Source organism: Geotrypetes seraphini, chromosome 4 (assembly GCF_902459505.1).
Source record: "Geotrypetes seraphini chromosome 4, aGeoSer1.1, whole genome shotgun sequence".
NCBI classification, from domain to species: Eukaryota; Metazoa; Chordata; class Amphibia; order Gymnophiona; family Dermophiidae; genus Geotrypetes; species Geotrypetes seraphini.
In genome coordinates this window covers 82,476,960-82,498,848 of record NC_047087.1, presented here as the reverse complement: position 1 = coordinate 82,498,848, position 21,889 = coordinate 82,476,960, and the positions used below count along the sequence as shown (strand labels likewise).

The window sequence follows — 21,889 nt, the reverse complement described above, 5'->3', positions numbered from 1 at the left end:
TTAAGTAAAGTGGGGGGTTCCCCCCACGCCCCCCCATCAGAGCCCTAAAAACAGTAATTTTCTGTGGTGCGCGCCTCTGCGCTGCGCTCAATTGTCTGTGCGCGCCTTTGTCCCGGCGCGCTTTTGACCTGACACCACTGAGGACCCCTGTATAGATCCTCTTCCAACATGACCCAAACCCTATGCACCACCTGTGACACAACAGAAGGCTGAATGCGTGCTCCTGGCACTGGCTGCAGTGGTGCTGAAATCGACAACCTAGTTGTACCAACCAGCATTGAATTGGAAATAAACTCTGCTGTCAAATCCTGACTCCCACTTCCCAACGGAAAACTCCACAGGCCCCCATCCTCCAGAAATACCCAACATACTCAGGCACCCTCCCCATGGGATCTGGCAATGCAGCAGACCCCTTTCCCACCCCTGCAAGCCCAAGGAGAACCCCAACCCAAAAGGGCCAAGGATGAGGTGTCATCACTAAAAGATTTCTTCTTTGTCAAACTTTTCCTGAACAATTCATTGTAAATCAATCAATCCCATCTAGTGTATGCCCTATAAGCCCACAGAACCAATTTGGAATCGCATAACAAACCCAGGTAAAATGCAGGCTTATCCCCACCCAGAACACTAGCATAGACATGAAAACTGAGCAACCAATTGAACCTAACGGATTAGAACCTAACGGATGTAGCGGTATATAAGAAATAAATTACATTACATTACATTACATTTCTGGAACCTTTCCTCTATTTTCCCTTCAATTCATCCTTCTAGTCCTTCTTTTTATCCCCACCATCCTGATCCTGCTCCAATAAATCAAAGACATCCACATATTTCCTCTTAAGTATTTTGAAATGCAACTTCTGTGAAATCTGAGCATCCAAAAGTGCAATTTCAAAGAAAGTATGCCCCTGCCTAGAAATCTGTCCAGCCGCCAGCAATGAGGAGGTGCGGCAACTGGCAATGGACTTGAAACCCCTGCCCACAGCCCATCACCCACTCCTCCAAGCACGTCACCCTAGAAGAGGAAGATGACAAAGACTCCTCTAAGGAGTCCAAGGAGTCAGAAGCCCTTCAAACTCCTATAAGATTGCCAGTAGCCACTAGACTCTCACACTTTTCCAAATATAAATGTTTAACCACATACTTAAGATGCTTCAAAAACGTTCTATCATGCAAGCATTTTCCTAAACTGCACTCCTATGATGACCTGCACCTCTTCCACCTCCCAAACCAGAAACTGGCTGATCCCCACTCACCAGAAACTAAACTGCTGATCTGTGGGACTATTGAAGTGCAAATTGGTGCTCCTGCCCAGTGAGAGTGGCAAACTCCTACTTCAAACTAGAAGCTGCAGTGCTGAGCTATAGTACCGCTGACCCTCAAGCTGTGTCCCTGCACGGAAAACACAGCAAGCAAGGCCAAACAGCTGCAAGGCCCAAGTGCCCTAGAGTGATAATGAACTCCTCCTCAAACACTGATACTGCTGAGAAGAAGCCGCTTTGGCAAAGGCGCATAACCAGCAAAGCAATGCAGGTACCACAACTAGGCTTACCAGACATCTGGATTTCCCCGGACATGACAGGTACATCATGCATTTTCCTGGTGGCCTCACAATCTATCTAATGTACCTGAGGCAGTGGAGGATTAAGTGACTTGCCCAGGGTCAACAGGAACAGCGCAGGGTTTGAGGCCATTATTTTATAGCCTTCTTATATATCACTCCATGGAATGCTACAGCATAGGTGGTCTATTCATAGATACATGTCATTACTCAGTCTACCAGCCCTAGAATTTAATGGTAGTTTTATGAAGTCTTCCTTTTCTCTCTCTACATAGTATAACTTTACAAGATTCTGAATATAAAAATCTAATGAATTAAGGATAAATATAACCTTCTTTTCCCTCCCCCTCCCCATTTGAATGAACCCATATATTTATCTTTGTAGCTGCCTGGAAATTAAATGACAGATAGAAAATATGCTGAAATAAGCTCTATGATACAAACAAGGTATTGGGGGGGGGTATATCTTTTGTTTTGGTATTATTCCTGATGGTAATATTGGATGGGGGAGGGAGTTTTAGTTTTGTATAGGTACTGATTGATTATAAGTGCTTATTTGATTATTATTAATTATATGTAAATTGTATTGCACTTTTTGTTGGCATTAAAAACTAAATAAAGATTTTAAAAAAAAAATTGATACAGTTTTAACTACAGCACTACGCTACACCAGCCAGCTCAAGTTTTTTATTTTTATTTTTTTACAGGATACACAGACACAAAAGAAACTGTCCTGAATACAGGGTTGTTGTTTTTTAAACATTTATTTTTACCTTAAAAGAGAAGTAATAGCTAAGTAAACCTTTCAGCCAGGTTCTCTATTTCAAGTCCTTGGGAGAAGTGTTTATATCAAGATTTGATGTTTAGCCAATTTTACAGTTAACAGATCTCTCCCCAGATAATAAACATGGATAAAATATCCATAGGATCTTGTAAAATGCCATTACAGGGATCCCATAAAAATGGAATTCTCAACAAGCTTTTGGGATTTACACCTTGTATTGTCCTTTCACAGTGACCACCATGCACTTAGTGACTGTAATAACCTCTTGAAATCAGATAATGTTCCGACAGCTCAGTTTCACTGACAAAGGGTACACGGGCATAAGCCAAGAGATCCAGGTGCACTGTATCATGCCAGTGTTTAATGTAGTCTAATATCAGATAGATGCTAGCAACAGAAAATACTCAGAATAAAGTGCAGTTAATAGCATGGGCAAGCTCTCATTGCAAAATTGCTTCTGCTCATCACGCTGGGATCTCTGTATTCCATTTTTCTGTCAAGTGGCAGAAATCACAGGGAGAAGTGATTCACCAAAAGCCCTTCTTGTAACCCTGGATAAGGATCTATAATATTGGGCTTTCATATGATAATGGCAAATGATGCCCCCTCTTTGAAAAAACTGCTGACTGGTAATGAAAGGCCTAATCAGTTTGTTGCTACTAAGAACCAGGAAGTGGAGAATTATGCCGGCACTCTAAATTCCCCTCCCTTCTTGCCTTTTCTCTCCATGGTTAGCAAATTTAGCAAAGTTGACAAGATCGGCAAGTGTTAGAAAATGTATGTTACATGAACTTCTAGCAAAGCCCCTGGTGGTGGTTTTGCTTTGCTTTGTTGTGTTTTTTAACTGGAAGGTGATGTTTTAATGAAAAGTTGGTTCACTTGAGACATTTTCGTTAAATGTTTTCCCTCGACAACTTCACAATGTTTGCATTATCCTTGTAGATTCTCCTGGGAATACACACATTACCTTTTCAGCAGGGGTCAATACTGTGTGTGAAGGCATGAAATGCAATGATTAGAGTCCGTCTTTCTAGCATGCAACCAGATAATATCCAGAAAAAAAAAATTCAAATAGAGCATGCTTGACTAGTGGAACACCAAATTATTTCAGAGAAGAAACAACTTGGATCGCAATAACCTTTGCAATCTTTTGTAAATTTCTTTGCAATATTCTTGTATTTCCATCACAGCTTGAATGTTAACAGTGCTCTAATGAAAGGGAGCTCCTAAACCTGCTCTGCAAGGGGGTGAATGTGCTTAAACACATGTAATGATGATTGCAAGACATTCAAAATAAATGTGAGGAAATACTACAGGGCTCACTTGCTATAAGCTATGTTGGGGTAATGTTAATCAAGCAGGGGTCTCAAAGTCTCTCCTTGAGGGCCGCAATCCAGTCGGGTTTTCAGGATTTCCCCAATGAATATGCATGAAATCTATGTGCATGCACTGCTTTCAATGCCTATTCATTGGGGAAATCCTGAAAACCCAAACTGGACTGCGGCCCTCAAGGAGGGACATTGAGATCCCTGTGTTAATGGGATTTGATGTACTGCCTTTCTGTTATATAATCAAAGCAGTTTACAATTATTATATGGAAGTACTTTCTCTGTCCCACGCGGGCTCACAATCTAAGCATTGAACTTGGGGCAATGGGGGACTAGGTGACTTGCCCAGAGTCACAAGGAGCTGCAGTAGAAATTGAACCCAGTCCCCAGGTTCTCAGGCCACAGCACTAACCACTAGATCACTCCTCCATACCTAAACCGCAGGTCCAAATGCCTTGAGCTATGCAGGCTGCAGATACATGCTAACACTTGCACACTTGATAGTTGTTAAAACATGCACTAAAATTTAACGGGGGTACTGCGTTAATTAACGGCCAGTAATTTTCTCATTAGCAGCTAACACAGAAAAAACACGGGTGGATAATGAGCAGAGATGTCACCTCACAGTTAACAAAACATAATTCATGCCATCCTAACTGGTACAGCTAAATGTATCATGCTAGTTACCATTCAGTCAACATGCAGTAACAAAATTTGCCGTTCATTAGCTGAATGGTAGAATGTTGGGAAGGTCTCCCACCAGTTAACACAGAAATTCCGCAGTTACAAGTTGGTTTCATCTGTTATCCCGAAGTAAATGCAAACTTGTAAATAGTAAATAGGCCCACCAGTGTCTCTTTATAAGTTTCTAATGAGAGCTCATTTAGAGTATTTTGTATAATTCTAGAGACTGCACCTTCAAATAGATAAACAGGATGTAGTCAGTCCAGAGGGTGGTCACTAAAATGGTCAGCGGTCTTCATCATTAAGTGTATGGAGACAGGCTTATGGCTCCTTTTATCAAGCCACGCTAGCGGGGTTAACGTGCGCGACTTTTCATCACGCCTTAACCTGGCTAAAAACTACCGCTTGCTCAAGAGGAGGCGGTAGCAGCTAGCGCGGCCGGCGGTTCAGCGTGCGTTAAACCGCTAGCGCGGCTTGATAAAAGGAGCCCTTAATTTCAATATGTATGAGTATACCCTGGAAAAAGGCAGGTGAGGGGAGATATGATAGAGACATTTAAATACCTTCATAGTACAAATGAACAGGAGGAAAGTCTTTTTCAAATTAAAAGGAAGCTCTGAAACGAGGGAGCTTAGGATGAAAGGGAACATACTCAGGAGAAATGGAAATACTTCTTTATGGAAAAGTGGTGGATGCGTGGAATAGCCTCTCAGTAGAGGTGGTGGAGACATACCCTCCTCTTTTACTAAGGTGCGATAACTGATCATCACGCGCTAATTGAATTAATGTGCGCTAAAAGCTAACGCATCCATAGACTAACATGCACACGTTAGCGTTTAGTGCGCACTAATTTGATTAGTGTGCGCCAACTAGTTAGCACACCTTAGTAAAAGAGGGCCAAAGACTGTATTTGAATTCAAGAAAAATAAGACAAGAACATAGGATCTCTAAGGGTGAGGAAAGGATAGCGGATGGTATGGATGAACAGACTGGGTAGGCTATACTGTATGGTCTTTATCTGCCTTTATTTTCTATTTTTTAATGTTTGGAGATAGTAGATGACTGGAATAATCTAAGACTCGAGGTGATGGTAGACATAAGAGTGACAGGATGTAAGAGAATTTGAAACAGTTTTCAATGTCCAGTAGGAAAGTGATGATGGGAGATGCCCAGAAGACCACCTCTGCCAATTGCTCTGTATACAGTGTTTATTTGTGTGTATCTAGAAAATGAGAAGATTATCAATACATATATATTGTTCAGCTAAATGGGCTCACCATCTGTGAAGGCTTCTCTGCGCAGATGTACTGCCTGTTGTTTATGTTTCCTAGTGGGACGAGTTTTCTGCATTACAGCTGTGCTCATGTTACTGTCTGTAGATATAGGACTCGTTGGTCTAGCACAGTGGGACATATGGAAATGTCTGCGGCCTGAAATTAAAAAAAAAAAAAGAGATGAAATTGTAGATGTAAATGCACATTTAGGGCCTAATTCTCTTTTAAGGCGCCGATCATGTGTCAATCACGCATTGGCATCCTAAAGAGAATCACATCTACATCACTGAACAGATGCCTTAAATGTATGCCAGCATTTTGCAGGCCTACATTTAAGGCATCTGTCTTGTGCTTATGAAGATGTGAAAGGGACACTTAAGCATGCCCAAGGACACTTTCAGGCAAAACCACGCCCACACCCCACCTTGGGTATGCTTAAGCGTCCCTATGTATCTCCATAGATGCACGACACACGCGTACAATGTAGGCATCCTTCCCTTAAAACAAAAAAAAATGTGCGTCCTGATTGGCTGAGCAATGGCAATAGGACACCTACCGCCGTCTACCATTGGGACATGCGTTTAAAAAAATTGAGCTCCATGAAACATTGTGATAGGTGACTTTCAGCTCATTACACTGAGTAAACTGATCTGGCTAACTTGGGTTGAAAATCACAAAAATATAATTATCTTTCTCTTTCTTTTGCCACTGTTCTCTGACCATTCTCTATATTCATGATCCACAAAAAGTAATTTCAGCTTAAACGGGTCTTCTGAGCATGCACATGAAGCAGAGTGGTTCATACCTTTGCTCTAGGTAATGTCTATGTTAGTTTATATCATAAGGGCAGTTTTCAGTGATGTGGGCAAAGCCTTTCACCATTTCACATTACCAACTAGTAAGTCATCTCTTTGGCAAGATACATTACCATACTGTGTGTAAGATACTATATTTGCTCAAGATATCCTAGAAAGTTTTATGCATTATCAACTCAGCAAACAAAATTATGGGCATCAGCTTCATTTAGCACCTGGAAGGACAGGAGATTTTCTGTTCTAAATGGAAAGATTCTGGAGATCTGGATGATAAAAGCACAGCAGGAAAGAATCCAGACACAATTCAGCGCAATAAAACTGAAATCAGATCCTGTACTGAAAAACACCCCAAAACTGAGAGAAGCAATCGCCTTAGCTACAGGATGGCTTCTATACACAAAATGTTACAGCCCAGCTAAAATGCTGACCATTATGACAGAATCATCCTTGCCCCAGATTTAATCAAAACACTCCTACAAATAAAGTCAGCTCTATAACATTCACTATATAAATATCCTTAGATTTTCAGCTGGATGAATTGAAGGAAGGCATCCAACTGAAGATACAATTTGTTCCTGAAGCAACATGTCTAAAGTTGAAAGTAATTTGATGCTGATTGTCCCACAAGAACAATGCTATAAATACAGGGTTGGTTCAAAATAAAGGTTCCAACTACCTTGATTATACCAAATCTATTATTATAAATGAATGAGAAGCGTTCCAGATTCAAATTAAATTCAATCTTATATTCTCTTCCCTGATGCAGTCATTTGAAATGCTGGCCATTGTTGGAAGTTCTTGTAGTTTTCCATTTTTCCTGATAAAATAAATTTAATTTCTTAAAAAATAAATAAAAAATAATAAATTTAAACTTAAAAATTTTTTTTAAAGAAGATATTGTCTGGTACATTGATTATAAGACACTATGGGGGTCTTTTACTAAGGCGTGCTAGATGATTTAGCACGTGCTAAATATTAGTGCACGCTAAATGCTAACGTGCCCATTATATTCTATGGACGTGTTAGCATTTAGCACGCACTAATATTTAATGTGCGCTAAGAAGGATAGCACACCTTAGTAAAAGGCCCCTATAAGAGGAAGTTTTTTAATCTGTAATTGAAAGACAGTAAACACTGTGGGTTTGGTGCCCTGTTATTTTTCTGAGGATCCTTCAGGATCACTCCTCCCTCACTAGAGATGAAATCCACCTAGTGACTTGTGCCACTAGCGAATCCACCCTAGGCAGAGTAAAAAGCTGCTGGAATTCAGGAGTCAATGGGTACAATTTTATCATAATCTTGGTAGCCTTCAGAGGACCCTCTGGCACTTCCTAGTGCTCCGTCCACATCACAGTTATCTCAGGGTATGATGGGAAAAACCTGGATCGGGACTTAAGAGCTGCTCATACGAGAATTTGAGCACTGATAGACTGTGGGAAATCCAAATTGAATTCCCGCAAAGATACTCTAATGACTTCCACTAGGTCTGTCAGCTTGAGAAGCCTGCACACCGTCGGGTCCTCTCCCTGATCCAGAACTGCCAAAGACTGTTGGTTACTATAGCCCACCTAAACTAAACTAAACTAAACCTTAAGTTTATATACTGCATCATCTCCACGGATGTGGAGCTCGGCACGGTTTACAAGAACTTAAAATATAGGAAGAGAAGGAAAAAAAAGGTTTACATGAACTTATATATAGAAGAGAAGAGTAAGGGGGGATAGCATTACATTTTAGTGAAAAGCCAGGTTTTCAGTTGTTTGCGGAATAATTGGAGGGAGCCCAGGTTCCACAGCGGGGTAGTAAGGTCATTCCAAAGACCTGTGATTCTGAAGAGAAGGGATTTTCCCAGTTTGCCTGCATAGCGAATACCGTGTAGAGAGGGGAAGGATAGAGTCAGGACTCGAGGAGTTATAAGATAGTGGGATTAAGGGAGGAAAGATGCCGTGAATGATCTTAAAAGCCAGGCAGGAGCATTTGAAATGGATTCTGGAAATCACTGGGAGCCAGTGAAGTTTGGGTAGGAGTGTGGAGACATGGTCAGACTTGCGTTTTGCAAAGATCACCTGATACCCGGAATCCTTTAACCCTGCATTGGATCTCCAAAGGACCTCTGCAGAAGATCTACTTGTCTCCTCAGGGGCTCAGTGGCATAAGAACAATTGCATTTCGCTGACGACACCAAGTGACAATTCGAGGTCTCCAGGAGGGATTTTTGACCCAAACAGCAAGCATCCTCAGCTGCCCATCCAGTATAAAGCTGGTATGATGCAGGGAATCTGCCCCCAAGCAAATTTGTCGTCTGTTGTAAAATAATGCCTAGCACTTACACTCATAAATGCTAATTAATGGCGTCAATCAAATGATTAACCCCCTCATTTACAAAGGTGCGCTAAGCTTTTTAGTGCAAAACATGCGCTACATGCTAATGCATGCATGTTATCCTATGGATGTGTTAGCGGTTACCGCGCACTAAATCCGCACTAAAACGCTTAACGCGCCTTTGTAAAAGAGGGCCTAAATGCTATTATTTTATTTAGAAATGCCCTTAAGTCTATTACGGTTATTTAACAATGAAGAGTTATAAAAATAAAGTTGCAATCTGTAGTTTATCTATTCAATGTTAGACAGTATCATCAACATTTAAAGCCAAGAAGCAATTTTACTTATCCCGTTGATCTGCCAGCATGGTCTGACTGGTAATCAGTCTATTTGAATATATAATGCTGACAAGTTAAACACCATGAAGCTCTTGCCAAATGAAATTTTCGTGCCTTTATTTTTTTTAATTGTCGAGCTTTTCCCAATAAGATATTTTGCTTCTTTGTTATGCAGTTTTTAAGTTTTTGTTTCTAGTCAGATTTCCTTATAATTTTTAATAGCAATTTAAAATTTTAGTATTATCATTTAAAATAGCCGTGTTGTTCCCAATTAACGTATAGGATGTACCATCATTTCCCTCCTTCTGTTTTTTTGCTGCCATACTCTTCTTTTCCATGTAATATCATTGTATTATCCAGAATGAAATAAATAATCTGTATTTAGGTGAGTCAGTGATTTTTTTTACTACCAAGGGCTCCTTTTACTAAGATGCGCTAGCGTTTTTAGCGCACACAGGATATTACCACATGCTATACTGCGCGCTACACGGCTAGAACTAATGCCAGCTCAATGCTGGCATTAGCGTCTAGCGCGCGGGGCAATGTAGTGCGCGCTATTCCGTGCGTTAATGCCCTAACGCAGCTTCGTAAAAGGAGCCCTGAGTGCAGAAGCTGTATACATATGCATTTATAATTATCTTGAGATTATCTTTAAGGCTAGAGGCTTCCCCTTTCTTGTCTATCTTTCTATATAATTCTACAAAGGGGTTGCTTATTTCAGGTACCTATTTGCAGAGCTCTGGAGTCAGAATTGGTGAAAATGTGCCAACTCCAACTCCGACTCTTAAGAGAGTTAAATTGTATGTTATGCAAATATTATAATGCTTAAATTTCTTATTTCACAGATCATAATTTGACTGACCCATTTGTTTCAGGATATGTTTTACTTTTAGAATATATTTTGATATCACGTTCTTTGATGATTACAAAATGTAATATATTTTATGATACTTATATTACTGAAAGTGGCACCCAGAGAATGACACGGGGAACAAAGTTTGTCCCCATCCCTGTGAGCTCTGTCCCTGACCCGTCTCCGAAAGCTCTGTCCCCATCCCTGTAAACTCCTAGATATATTAAAAAAGGAGTCAAAGTCAAAGTGGAGATATCATAAATAAAGCAGTCGGAGTTGGAAGGTTTTGTGTACAGCCCTGCCTATTTGGACCCCCTTCCATACAGTGCCTACTTTCCTTTATAGAATACTATTGTAATACATCAAATAAATGCCAATATTTTAAACATGATCACTTACATTAACCAAGAGAGCTGGGGAAAATACTCATGCTTAGAACAAGACATATAAAACATAATATACTATAATGAATTATGTAACTGAAAGTCCCATCCATGCTCTACTCAAGTGAACACTTTCCTGTAATGTATGCACCATTGAAGATTGTAAATTTAAGTGACTCCTTATAGATTTACTCCCATCAAATCGTGCACTCAGCACTTGGTGCTCTACCTCGTGTGATGCCGGATCGAGAAGGGCGACCTCCCCTCCGCTCACCCCTAATCTATCCTCCCCTAGCCGATTGGCCCCAAGGCTTCGGCCGATTTGTCTTCGCTCCTCCCTATGTGGCTCGGAGCTTGTTTTTAAAGATCATTTTAAACAAGTCATCTAGGTTTGGAAGCCAAGTAGTCTAAGGGGTCCTTTTACTAAAGTGTGTACTTGAGTGTGATCCTAGAGATGTGCTTACAACTTCTTTGGTTAAGCCAATTAATTTTGAAAATCTGACCTCTGCCCATGAGATGGTCTCCAAATGCTGCACATAATTTTGCTTGCATTGGGGTTAGGCAGTTTGGAAGAACCCATTTCAAATGGCAAAATGTTGTTTTAAACACTCTACTGAACGGGGTAACAAAATATTGTGTTGAATGGATTGCTCCTCATTAAAGACACTGAAGCTAGCAAAACAATGTGGTGAAGAAAAAGCCTTAAATTAACATGACAGCCACATCTATTCAAGAAAAAAAGCTTTCACAAATCCTATCATAGAAATAAAAAAAAAACCAAACAAACTCCACACACCAAAGCTTCACTGAGCTTCAAAATGACCAGCAGTCATTCATGTGTACAAAAACTCAAAACTCAACACTGAACCCCCCCCCCAAAAAAAAACAACCCAACAACAAAAAAAACCAACCAACCCATTACTTATCTGATGCATCACAAGTTAAATGTTTTACCCCTGGGATTGGCATTGAACATTGCTGTGTTTCTGCAGTAAACACATAGGTAGAAAGTCTCTATGGTACCTGCTGCAGCATCGTGCATTTGGTGTCTTGCTACTTTTAGCCCAGCATATTCTGCTGCGGCTGCAACAGCCTGTGCAAAATCAGCATCTGTGAAAAATGAGCCGTCCGAAGAGCTAACGCTGGATCGTCCACTGGATATGTTGTCTTCTTCTGAAGCTGAACCCCAGCCATTGATCATGGATCCTGTTACGGAGCTTTCCAGATCCCCAATGCTCGAGGCGGGCGTCTGCTCAAGACCACGCAGGAGCAATCGTCTGGTCTGTCTCTTGGCAGCTTCAATGTCAACATCGTCCCCTTCTTCCTCAGGCACATCTGTGTCCATGTCTGAAACCAGGGGTCCAGAAATATAGCCATATGTATGAGGTGGGGAAATGGGCCTTGGGGGTGGTGGAGGACTCACTACTTGGCGCCTACAGAGGGAAAAAAAGAAAAAAAAGTACATTTTAACCGAGGTAAAAAGAAAACTAAATGTGAAATTGTGTATTGCACCAAGACATTGCTTGCTTTTGTTTATGGTGAACTTGGTATACTGCCTATTCCGACAAGTGGGTCTTGACGGTTTACAATTCTAAAACAATTACATAGAAAAGAAATCCATTTAAAAATAGGACAGATTATCAGCATACATACCAAGAATAAAAGCAACATTCAAGCAAGTCATCCTGATAGATCACCCCCACACCATCCCTCACATTGCAACCCGTAAGTAAATTCTAATTTGCGAGAGAAATAAACACAAATACAACTAAGTGGCATATTTTGATATATAGTACTTCCCCAAAATTCATGGGGGTTCCATTCCAGGAACCCCCCGCAAATCTTGAAAAACCGTGAATACATTTTTTCGTGTGGGAGACTGGAGAGGGCAGCGGGAGAGGCAGGAGAGAGCAGCCGGAGCTCCGGCGAGTGAAGGAAATCACTTGCTGTATGCTCCGACTGCCTCTTCCTGCACTAAAGTCAGGCCTTACCAATCAGGAGCTGCTTTGACATGCAGTTCCTGATTGGTAAGGCCCGACTTTAGTGCAGGAAGAGGCAGTCGGAACATACAGCGAGTGATTTCCTTCACTCGCCGGTGCTCCGGCTGCTCTCTCCTGCCTCTCCAGCTGTCCTCTTCTGGTCGGCAGTCAGAAAATACCGCGAATGACTGGGACCGCGAACCACCGACTGCGAATGACTGGGGGAACACTGAACACAGGAGAGGAAAATTTGGAAGAAAAGTTGCCTCTAGACAAGAACCTTCAGACTTAAGTCTAACAATAAGCTGCAAGTTGGCAGAAATGTTTTTAATTTCATTTGACATTTTGAAAGAAGGGAGGTTATAACTAACATGAGAACACAGGAATTCAGCTTTCATTAGGTATAATCAAAATGGTGCTGTTTACTCCTTGGGAAAAGTGTCTTTCCCAGATACAAGACTCACAAACAGCTTCGTGTACATTTTGCTCATCTGTCATCTTCTCTCTTATCCAAATAAAAATAGGTGTCACTAGCTTCTCTTCAAAAGTCAGCTAGAGGGGAGAAATGCTTCCTTAGACAACTTGGCTCAAAATAGCATATTAAGGAGAAGAGAACCACAAAGAATGGCTAGATAGAGCCTGGCTGTTAGAGAAATTCTGACTTCACTAGGGAACAAGGGTTCAGATCCTGCTTCTCCCACTGACACACTTTGGACAAATCACTACACCTTTCCATTGCTCCAGCCACAATTTAGTTTGTGAGATCATTTGGGTGAGGAAATAGATCACCTACCTAAGTGCTGTCTGCTTTGAGCTTGGATTTGGAAAAGATGAATAACAAATCTTAAAATCCAAATCCGTAGTAAAGCAGAATCCAGGACAAGAAAGCTCAAGAAATTACTGGAAGATGAATCATTAAAGAAATATTCCCAGCTCACATCAGGTTTAACCTTCCAGCAACCATCCAACCTGAAAAGAAACCTAGCAATAAGTATGCTTCAGGCAGAAACCCAAGAGGAAAATGGCAAAGAAACCTGCAAATTGTGCCAACACATATCATAGGATTCTACAGCTACTCACATAGCAAAATATTCACAGTCATGCTCCTCTGAGAATATAATCTACATGATGTGATCCAAAAGATATTAAGGGGGATGCTATATGGGGAAATCAAGCCAAAATTAAGGACAAGACTTAACCTTCATAGACATTATAGAAAAAAAACCCAATGAAACCTTCGTAGGCAGACTGCTCAAGAAAACACTCCATGAGGAGGCAATTTTTATAGTGCTTTGAATGCTGCGGCTCGACTGCACACGTTATTTCCGTTCTCAGCATCTTTCCAGCAAAAGTGTCCCCTGAGGACGGTGTTTCTTATATGCCGAAACATGGATCCTTGTGGAGGCCTCCGTTTTTAAATAAAGCCTTTTTCATTGGTTGAAAAGATACCTCCCTTGCCTTTTCTGTTTGTCGGTCTATACTCCAAGGTGAGGTGTTCTTCTGCCAAAATGCATTTTCCTCAAGGGAATTGACTTTTCAAAACTGCCCATCCTCAAAACTGAATAGTAATACGTGCACAACCTGTACACAAGCAAATTTAGTAGTGGTTTGATGAAGTGTTCCAGAGTATGGGGTTTATACTTACATACTGTTGGAAAATTCAAATAAATGCGTGGAGGGGCATAATCGAAAGGGACGTCTAAGTCCATTTACGTCCATCTCGCAAGTCGTCCAGTTAAAAAGAGCCTAAGACACATTTTCGAAAGATACGTCCAACTTTTTTTGACTTTCGAAAATTGTCTAATTATACGTCCTGCCGATCTGATCGTCCAAGCCACTAAATCGTCCATCTTTATGCCACATTTCTGTCCAACTTTCCGTCCAAGTCCAAAACGCCTAAAACAAGCCCTGTTGGATGTGGGAGGGGTCTGCAAAGTGATTGACTGCACACCCAGACATGCCACCTAAATAGTGGGGTACCTTACAGGGCACTGCTGTGAACTTCACAAAAAGGTTGCCATGGCTTCTCCTCACTACAGCTTCCTTATAGGTGATGGTGAGCCCCCCAAACTACCTCCAGAATCCCCTAGACCCACTTAGCTACCACCCCAATAGCCCTTATGGCTGCAGGAGACACTTATATGCCAGTACAAAAGGGTTTTGGGGGTGTATAGGGGAGTACACATGTTTAAGTATCAATGCAGTGATTACAGGGGCTTATGGGCATGGGTCCTCCTCTCTATGGGTCTCTAACCCACCCCAAGACGACTTAAGCTGCCTCTGGGCTGGACGACTAGGCTTTCCTATGCCAGGCGGCCAGTTGATGATGGTCTGGAGGCTGAAATTTAAAGTTGTGAATAACATTTTTATGGGGAGGGGGTGATCACTGGAGTAGTGTGTGAGGGGTCTGTGTTATGTGTTTGCAGTGCTTATCTGGTGACTTTAGGTGGGTTTTTGTGACTTAGACCATGTTTTACATGGTCTAAGTCACAACGTCCAAGTTCCGTTGATCCTGAGCTGTATAATTTTCAGTTATGCATGCTGTACGACTAAGTCTAAGCCAGCTCACGTCCCGCCCAACTCCCGCCCTCGACACGCCTCCCAAAACGCCCTGTTTAGCTTTGGACGTTGAGCGGCACTATGAAGGCCTAGGTTGTTTAGAAATACGTCCAAAACCCGTTTTTATTTTCGGCGCTTGGACGTTTTTGAGAAATGTTCGTCCAAGTGCCGACTTAGGCCGGTTTTTGGACATTTTTCTCTTTTGATTATGAGCCCCATACATTTTAACCCAATTAAAATCGTGCACCCCAAATATCAAGTTTAAACTTAATTTACTTTGATAGTACATACCTACAAAAGGCTCAGAGCCTATTACAGTAATAAATTAAGCAGTATTTATTTATTTCTTTAAAGTTTTTCTACATCAACCCTCTGTCTTCTAATTTATTTATCTCATAATTAAACAGCATTCCCTTATTTCACCAAAAACTCTTTTTCTAACCAAAAGTCTTCTTAGAAACCATGTTTTTAAAAGTTTGTTTTAAATTTAAAATAGCCTTTCTCACAGCATAACTCTAATGGCAAGGATTTCCACGTGAATTGCAGTTTCACAGTACCAGGCATTGTAAGCAAAACCTGCTCCAATGAACACAGCCTTCTGGAAAGCTCATACATTTGCAACATGCAAATACAAATACAACAAAGATAGAAGCTTAAAATGGATCAACTACTTCTACTAGTAAAATTCAGCCAAAATAGAGATATATGATCAGAGGTAATTTTATTCATTAAAAAATGATGAATCACTTTGTTCTCCAACAATTGCAATCAACTTAGGTCCTCTTTTACAAAGGCGCACTAGGCGTTTTACCGCGGATTTAGCATGCGCTAAATCAACGCATGCGCTAACCGCTAACGCGTCCATAGGATAACATGCATGTGTTAGCGTTTAGTGCGCACTATAAAGCTTAGCACACCTTTGTAAAAGAAGAGTTAGTTGATATTTTGGGAAACCACATAATCTAATATTGAGGTAATATATTACCTGAATTAGTATAGCCTTTTGCTCTAATAAAGGATAAAGATGTATATAGAGCCACAGGTGCTCATTTTCAAAGCAGATGGACATCGTAAATGCCTGCAAAAAGTTCATTTGTTAAAAAGTTCAAGTACTGATATTGGAAAGTCAGAATGTGGAGGTTTCACACTGCATTTCATTCAGATAGCAAGGGGATGTTATGGGCAGGATTAGGAAGAGCCCAAAAGTAGGGATGTTCGAATAGAAAGCAAAGCCCATGTCTAAAAAGAAGGGTGTTTTTATTTAGACCTGTTTCAGTCATTTCCAAGTTACAAAGAGTTGCTCTAGTTGAGCAGTTGATCACTAGAGAGATTAAGGCATGACTCCTCCTTAATCCCTCAGTGATTGGTGTCTCCTTCCCTTTCCCTTGAAAGTGAAACTGGAAAGGAAAATTAAAGCTCCATACTAGATACAGGTATTATGGCCATTTTGAACAAAGCAGTAAGCAGGTCACAGGAGTGGCTTAGTGGTTAGTGCAATAGCTTGTGAATCAGGTGACCCAGGTTCAAATCCTACCTTAACTCTTATTTTTTTAATTCTTAGCCTTCCAGACATAGATAATTACAGAAAGATTAGGTTCTTACCTCGATAATCTCCTTTCTTATAGATGTGTCTAGTCGTCTTGAATGCTAGGGTTTTGCATCTGAACAATAGTTATTTAGCTTAACAGGTGTTATCCAGGGACAGCAGGCAGATATTCTCACATGTGGGTGACGTCATCCACAGAGCCCCGGTATCGACAGCTTTAAAAGTGTATCGCTACTTTAATTTGAGACTGCCTTCACTGCACATGTGCGAATGTCTTTCTGCCCGACATAGAAGAAACATAGAAACATAGAAGATGACGGCAGAAAAGGGCTACAGCCCATCAAGTCTGCCCACTCTGCTTACCCACCCCTGTCTATGCCCTAATGACCCAATTTCCTTATCTTGACCCTCGTAGGGATCCCACATGAGTATCCCATTTATTCTTAAAGTCTGGCACGCAGTACCTCAGTTCCATAAGTAAGCTAAGAAGCCAACAAGGGAGGTGGGTGGGTTGTGAGAATATTTGTCTGCTGTCCCTGGATAATACCTGTTACGGTAAGTAACTGTGCTTTATCCCAGGACAAGCAGGCAACATATTCTTGCATGTGTGATTCCCTAGCTTACTAGAAAGGGATGGAAGGAGTGTTGGCCATTAAGAAAATAAATTTTGCAATACTGCTTGGCCTAAGTGACCATCCCATCTGGAAAGAGATTCCAGACAGTAGTGCGATGTAAAAGTATGAACTGAGGACCAAGTAGCAGCATTACAGATCTCAACAATAGGAGTGGAACGTAAGAAAGCAACTGCGGGTTGGGCCTATGTGCCTAAGGCCCCACCCACAGGAGGGGCCTAAGACTCCCAGACCTATTCTGATTGGCTCAGGCGCCACCTGTGGGTGGGGTTTCAGCCGCCTGGGCCAATCCGGCTGCATTCTGGAGCAAGCTGGCCTGCCGAACGGGCGGGCTTGGCACCCATCCGTCCGGCCAACATTTCAAAGGTATGGGGGTGGGATTGGGGGTCGGGTCAGCGGGGGGGGGGGTCGTGGTTCGGTGGGGGGGGACTGATTGGGGGTTTGGGGGGCAGTCATTGGGGGGGTTGTGTCGAGGGCAGGAGGGCCTGGGATCCCTCCTGCCCATATTGTAGTAGGGGGTGGGGGGTAGGGGTCCGCCTGGGCAGGAGGGGTTGAGCTCCCTCCTGTCCCGATATCGTCAGGGAGGTTGTCGGTGCCGCGGTGCAAGAGGGCTTGGGCTCCCTCTTGCCACAATATCGTCGGGGGGGGGGGTCGTCGGTGCCGCGGAGCAAGAGGGCTTGGGCTCCCTCTTGCCCCGATATTGTCGGGGGGTGCTGAGGGTGCCCGGGGCAGGAGGGCTTGGGTTCCCTCCTGCCCAACCATAATTGGGGGGTTAGCAATCATGGGGCAGGAGGGCTTGGGCTCCCTCTTGCCCTGATGTTGTCGGGGGGGGGGGGGGGGCGGGTTTGGTGTGGATTCTGTAACCGGTATTGTTTTTGACAGACACCGGTTACAGAATCCAGCTTTTAGGCGAAGGACTGGCTCCTCCTTCGCCTAAAAGCCCTTGTGTTGGACGTTTGGGGCTTAGGCGTTTTTTGGGTTTATTATGGGGTATAAGTGTAGACGTCATGGGGGTATAAGTGTAGACGTAGTGGTAGTCTGGGCGTTTAAACAGCTGAATGTAGAGGCAGGCCATTATCAAACAAAACCTCCATTTGGACGTTTTTTTTTATAATGGACATTTTCCCTGCTTCTACTTTCAACGTTTAAGGCCTTAGGCCAAAAGGGGACTTAGACGTTTTTTTGATTATGCCCCTCCAAGCGTTTAATCAAAATTTTAATAAACTATGAAACTACCTTTGGGAGGAACTTTGGATGGGTACAAAGCACTACTTTGTCATGGTGGAACACTGTAAAACACTTTTCGATTACAGCCCCCCTAAATCTGGAACTTATTTCCCATCTATCTAAGAGAGGAAACCTTATTAGAAAGATTTAAATGTTCATTGAAGAGCGTTCTCTTTAGATACGCCTTTGCAGACTAATAAGTCAGTTGATCAGGAATCAAACTCAGGATTTTTAACTTTGCCCTCCTAATTTTGCAAAAACATACTTTTCAAAAAGATGTTTTCAATCTTTTTTGGAAAAATAAATAAGAATGACAAATGTCCTATGGGAAAAGATTTCTGTTTCCAATGGTATGGAAAACTAGAAAAAGAAAACAAAAAAGGAAATAAACTGAGACAATGTTGAGGAGCAAGATATAGAGAACAAAGAATGAAAAGATACAGAAAAGGCAGAAGTTGGCCACTGACAAATTCCAACTGTGCTTGCATTTTATTATATGCATGCCTTAGTAGCAAACCTGCCCCCGATCTGCCTATTCTCTACGCCCAGGAGAGACTCTTTTTTTTCTGCAGGTATACAGTATGTACTGTAGATCTATCTTCTATGCACCCACTTAAGCACATAAAACGCTGCTCTCTACACATTCGTGTTACATATAAAATTGCTTCCCTTAAAGATCAATTTTGAAACCACTTGCAGACACGTTGGTCTAGCAGGTAATACATGGGTAGAAAAATATCTTTAATGTTTGTCTGTACATGGGAGAAGATGTAAAACATTTGCAGAGATTTCAGAGAAATTTCCAGAGCAATATTATGATCAAAAGTCATCACTTTTTTGTGTGGATACAAGTATATATTTTTACCTGCTTATGTTAGTGATGAAAATAGAAATGTTTCATTTTGATCGATATAGTTCCCCTAGCTCGTACAATTGTGATGGCATCTAAGTTACTTTTGGATTAACAGAAATTCTTTAGTCTTCGATAACTTTTGCCTATTTGCTGGAGTCATGAGCACATTGTTAGCCATAAATCACCACTTTTATTTGAGAAAACTGCAAGTCCTTTGCAGTCTAAGCACCTGGGGGATTTCTAAGCTAACACTGAACAGTAATGAGAGTCTTCAAACAATGCACAATATCTGAAATTGGAAAAGGAACAAAAAGATAAGGTAAGCATGCATCACAAGCCTGTCTTTGAAAATCTCCATATTATAGAAACACCTACAAATAAAAATCTCTTAGTTGTCATATACACTGCCTTTTCTTGACTTAAAGGAAATCATTTTATAGACATATTTCCATGGTTATGTGGTCACATATGCACATAAACAGTATGGTACAAAATTCTGACTGGCCAAAAGTAAGCACAATGGCATGATGACCTTTCTGATTAGTCATGTGCAAGTATGCAAAGTAGATTTTAAAATAGACTAATTTATATACATGTTTCATCTTGGCATGGACATTCACAACTGCAATGGAGGTGCAATTTCCATAGGAGGGGCCTTAGGTGCCTTAAGTGCCTGGGCCAACCAGAATCTTAGTCCTTACTCCCAGGGCATTCTAGGATATGCTGGGAGTAGTCTGATTGGCCAGATCCTTTAAGCCACTCCCATGGAGGATTTCCTAAGTGCTTAAAGACCCTCCTATAGGCGCCTGGGCCAATCAGGACCTTAGGCCCCTCCATAGTGCATCCCAGGATGCACTGTGAAGGGGAGAACCGACTGCAGGGAGTAAGCATCTCTCTAGCTGGCCTACAAGAAGATCCGCATGGGCTTAGGGGGTGTTGAGGTGGGAGCAAGTTTCAGGGGGGGGGGTTCTGGCAGGAGTGAGCATCCCTCCTGCCATTGATCTTTGGTGGGGGGGAGGGGTTCTGGCAGGAGAGACTGGGCATCCCTGCTGCTGGTGATCTTCGGGGGATGGCCTACATTTCAGGCACCTGCCGCGGCCTTAAGGAGATGCCTAGGGCCGCCTAAGGCCCCTTCTGGGCAAAACTATGCCCATGCCTAGCCTTGGGTGAGCTTAACTGGCCCTACACGCCTTCCTAGGCTTGAAAAATGCGTACAATGTAGGCAGCCTGCATCTGGGTTTTTTTTAAATGTGCATCCAGATTGGCTGGTTAGACAGCAGTAGGATGCCTACTGCTGCCTACAATTGGGACCCTGTTTATAGAATTTGCCCACAAAAGTGGAAGTAAGGAAGAAGTAGGGAATTACAAGCTGGTAAGTCTGACTTCTATGGTAAGCAAATTCATGGAAACGCTTTTAAAACAGAGAATGGTCAAGTTTCTGGAATCCTGTGGATTACAGGACTGGAGGAAACATGGATTCACTAGAGATAGGTTTTGCCAGACAAATCTGATCAATTTCTTTGACCGGGTGACCAGAGAATTGGATAGAGGATGTACGCTAGATGTGGTGTATTTAGATTTTAGCAAAGCCTTTGACAGTTCCACAAAGATGTCTGATAAATAAACTGAGTGTCCTTGGAATGGGTTCCAAAGTGACGGGCTGGGTCAGGAACTGGTTGAATGGAAGACGACAGAGGGTAGTGATCAATGGATATCGCTCTGAGGAAAGAGATGTTACCAGTGGTGTGCCTCAAGGTTCTGTTCTTGGACCTGTTCTTTTTAACATTTTTATAAATGATATTGCTGAAGGGTTGTCGGGTAAGATTTGCTTCTTTGTGGATGATACCAAAATCTGCAATAGAGTAGACATGCCGGATGATGTGAATAACATGAAGCTTGAAGAATGGTCTGAAATTTGGCAACTAAAATTTAATGCTAAGAAATGCAAGGTCATGTATTTGGGCTGCAAAAACCAGAGGGAACGGTACAGTTTAGGGAGTGAAGAACTTATGTGCACGACGGAAAAGCGGGACTTGGGTGTGATTATATGTGATGATCTTAAGGTAGCCAAACAGGTTGAAAAGGTGACGGCAAAAGCTAGAAGGATGCTAGGTTGCATAAGGAGAGGTATGGCCAGTAGGAAAAAGGAGGTATTGATACCTCTATATAAGACTCTGGTGAGACCTCATTTAGAATATTGTGTACAATTCTGGAGGCCGCACCTTCAAAAAGATATAAAAAGGATGGAGTCGTTCCAGAGGAAGGCTACTAAAATGGTGTGTGGTCTTTGTGATATGGTGTATGGGAACAGACTTAAAGATCTCAATCAGTATACTTTGGAGGAAAGGCGGGAGAGGGGAAATATGATAGAGACATTTAAATACCTACATAATATAAATATGCATGAGTCGTGTCTCTTTCATTTGAAAGGAAACTCTGCAATGAGAGGGCATAGGATGAAGTTAAGAGGGTGATAGGCTCCGGAGTAATCGGAGGAAATACTTTTTTATGGAAAGGGTGGTAGATGCGTGGAACAGTCTCCTGGAAGAGGTGGTGGAAACAGAGACTGTGTCTGAATTCAAGAGGGCCTGCGATAGGCAGGTGAGATCTCTTAGAGAGAGAAAGAGATAATGGTTACTGTGGAATGGCAGATTAGAAGGGCCATTTGGCCTTTATCTGCCTTCATGTTTCTATGCCCCTATGAGCCTGATTTTATATAGGTCACCTAAAAAAATCTGTGCTGACTAG

At 42.0% G+C, this 21,889-nt stretch overlaps 1 protein-coding gene across 3 annotated transcripts in view; it reads right to left on the bottom strand.

Moving 5' to 3' along the window:
- The window catches only part of LOC117359264 (roundabout homolog 1), a 613,895-nt gene that overhangs the window by 10,402 nt on the left and 581,604 nt on the right, over window positions 1-21,889 (bottom strand). For all 3 annotated transcript variants that reach the window (XM_033941733.1, XM_033941732.1, XM_033941734.1), the window contains 2 exons: window positions 11,369-11,778; window positions 5,638-5,790 (listed from right to left, as the gene is read on the bottom strand). In XM_033941733.1, the coding sequence (XP_033797624.1) occupies window positions 5,638-5,790; window positions 11,369-11,778 (563 nt within the window). The remainder of the gene's footprint in view (window positions 1-5,637; window positions 5,791-11,368; window positions 11,779-21,889) is intronic.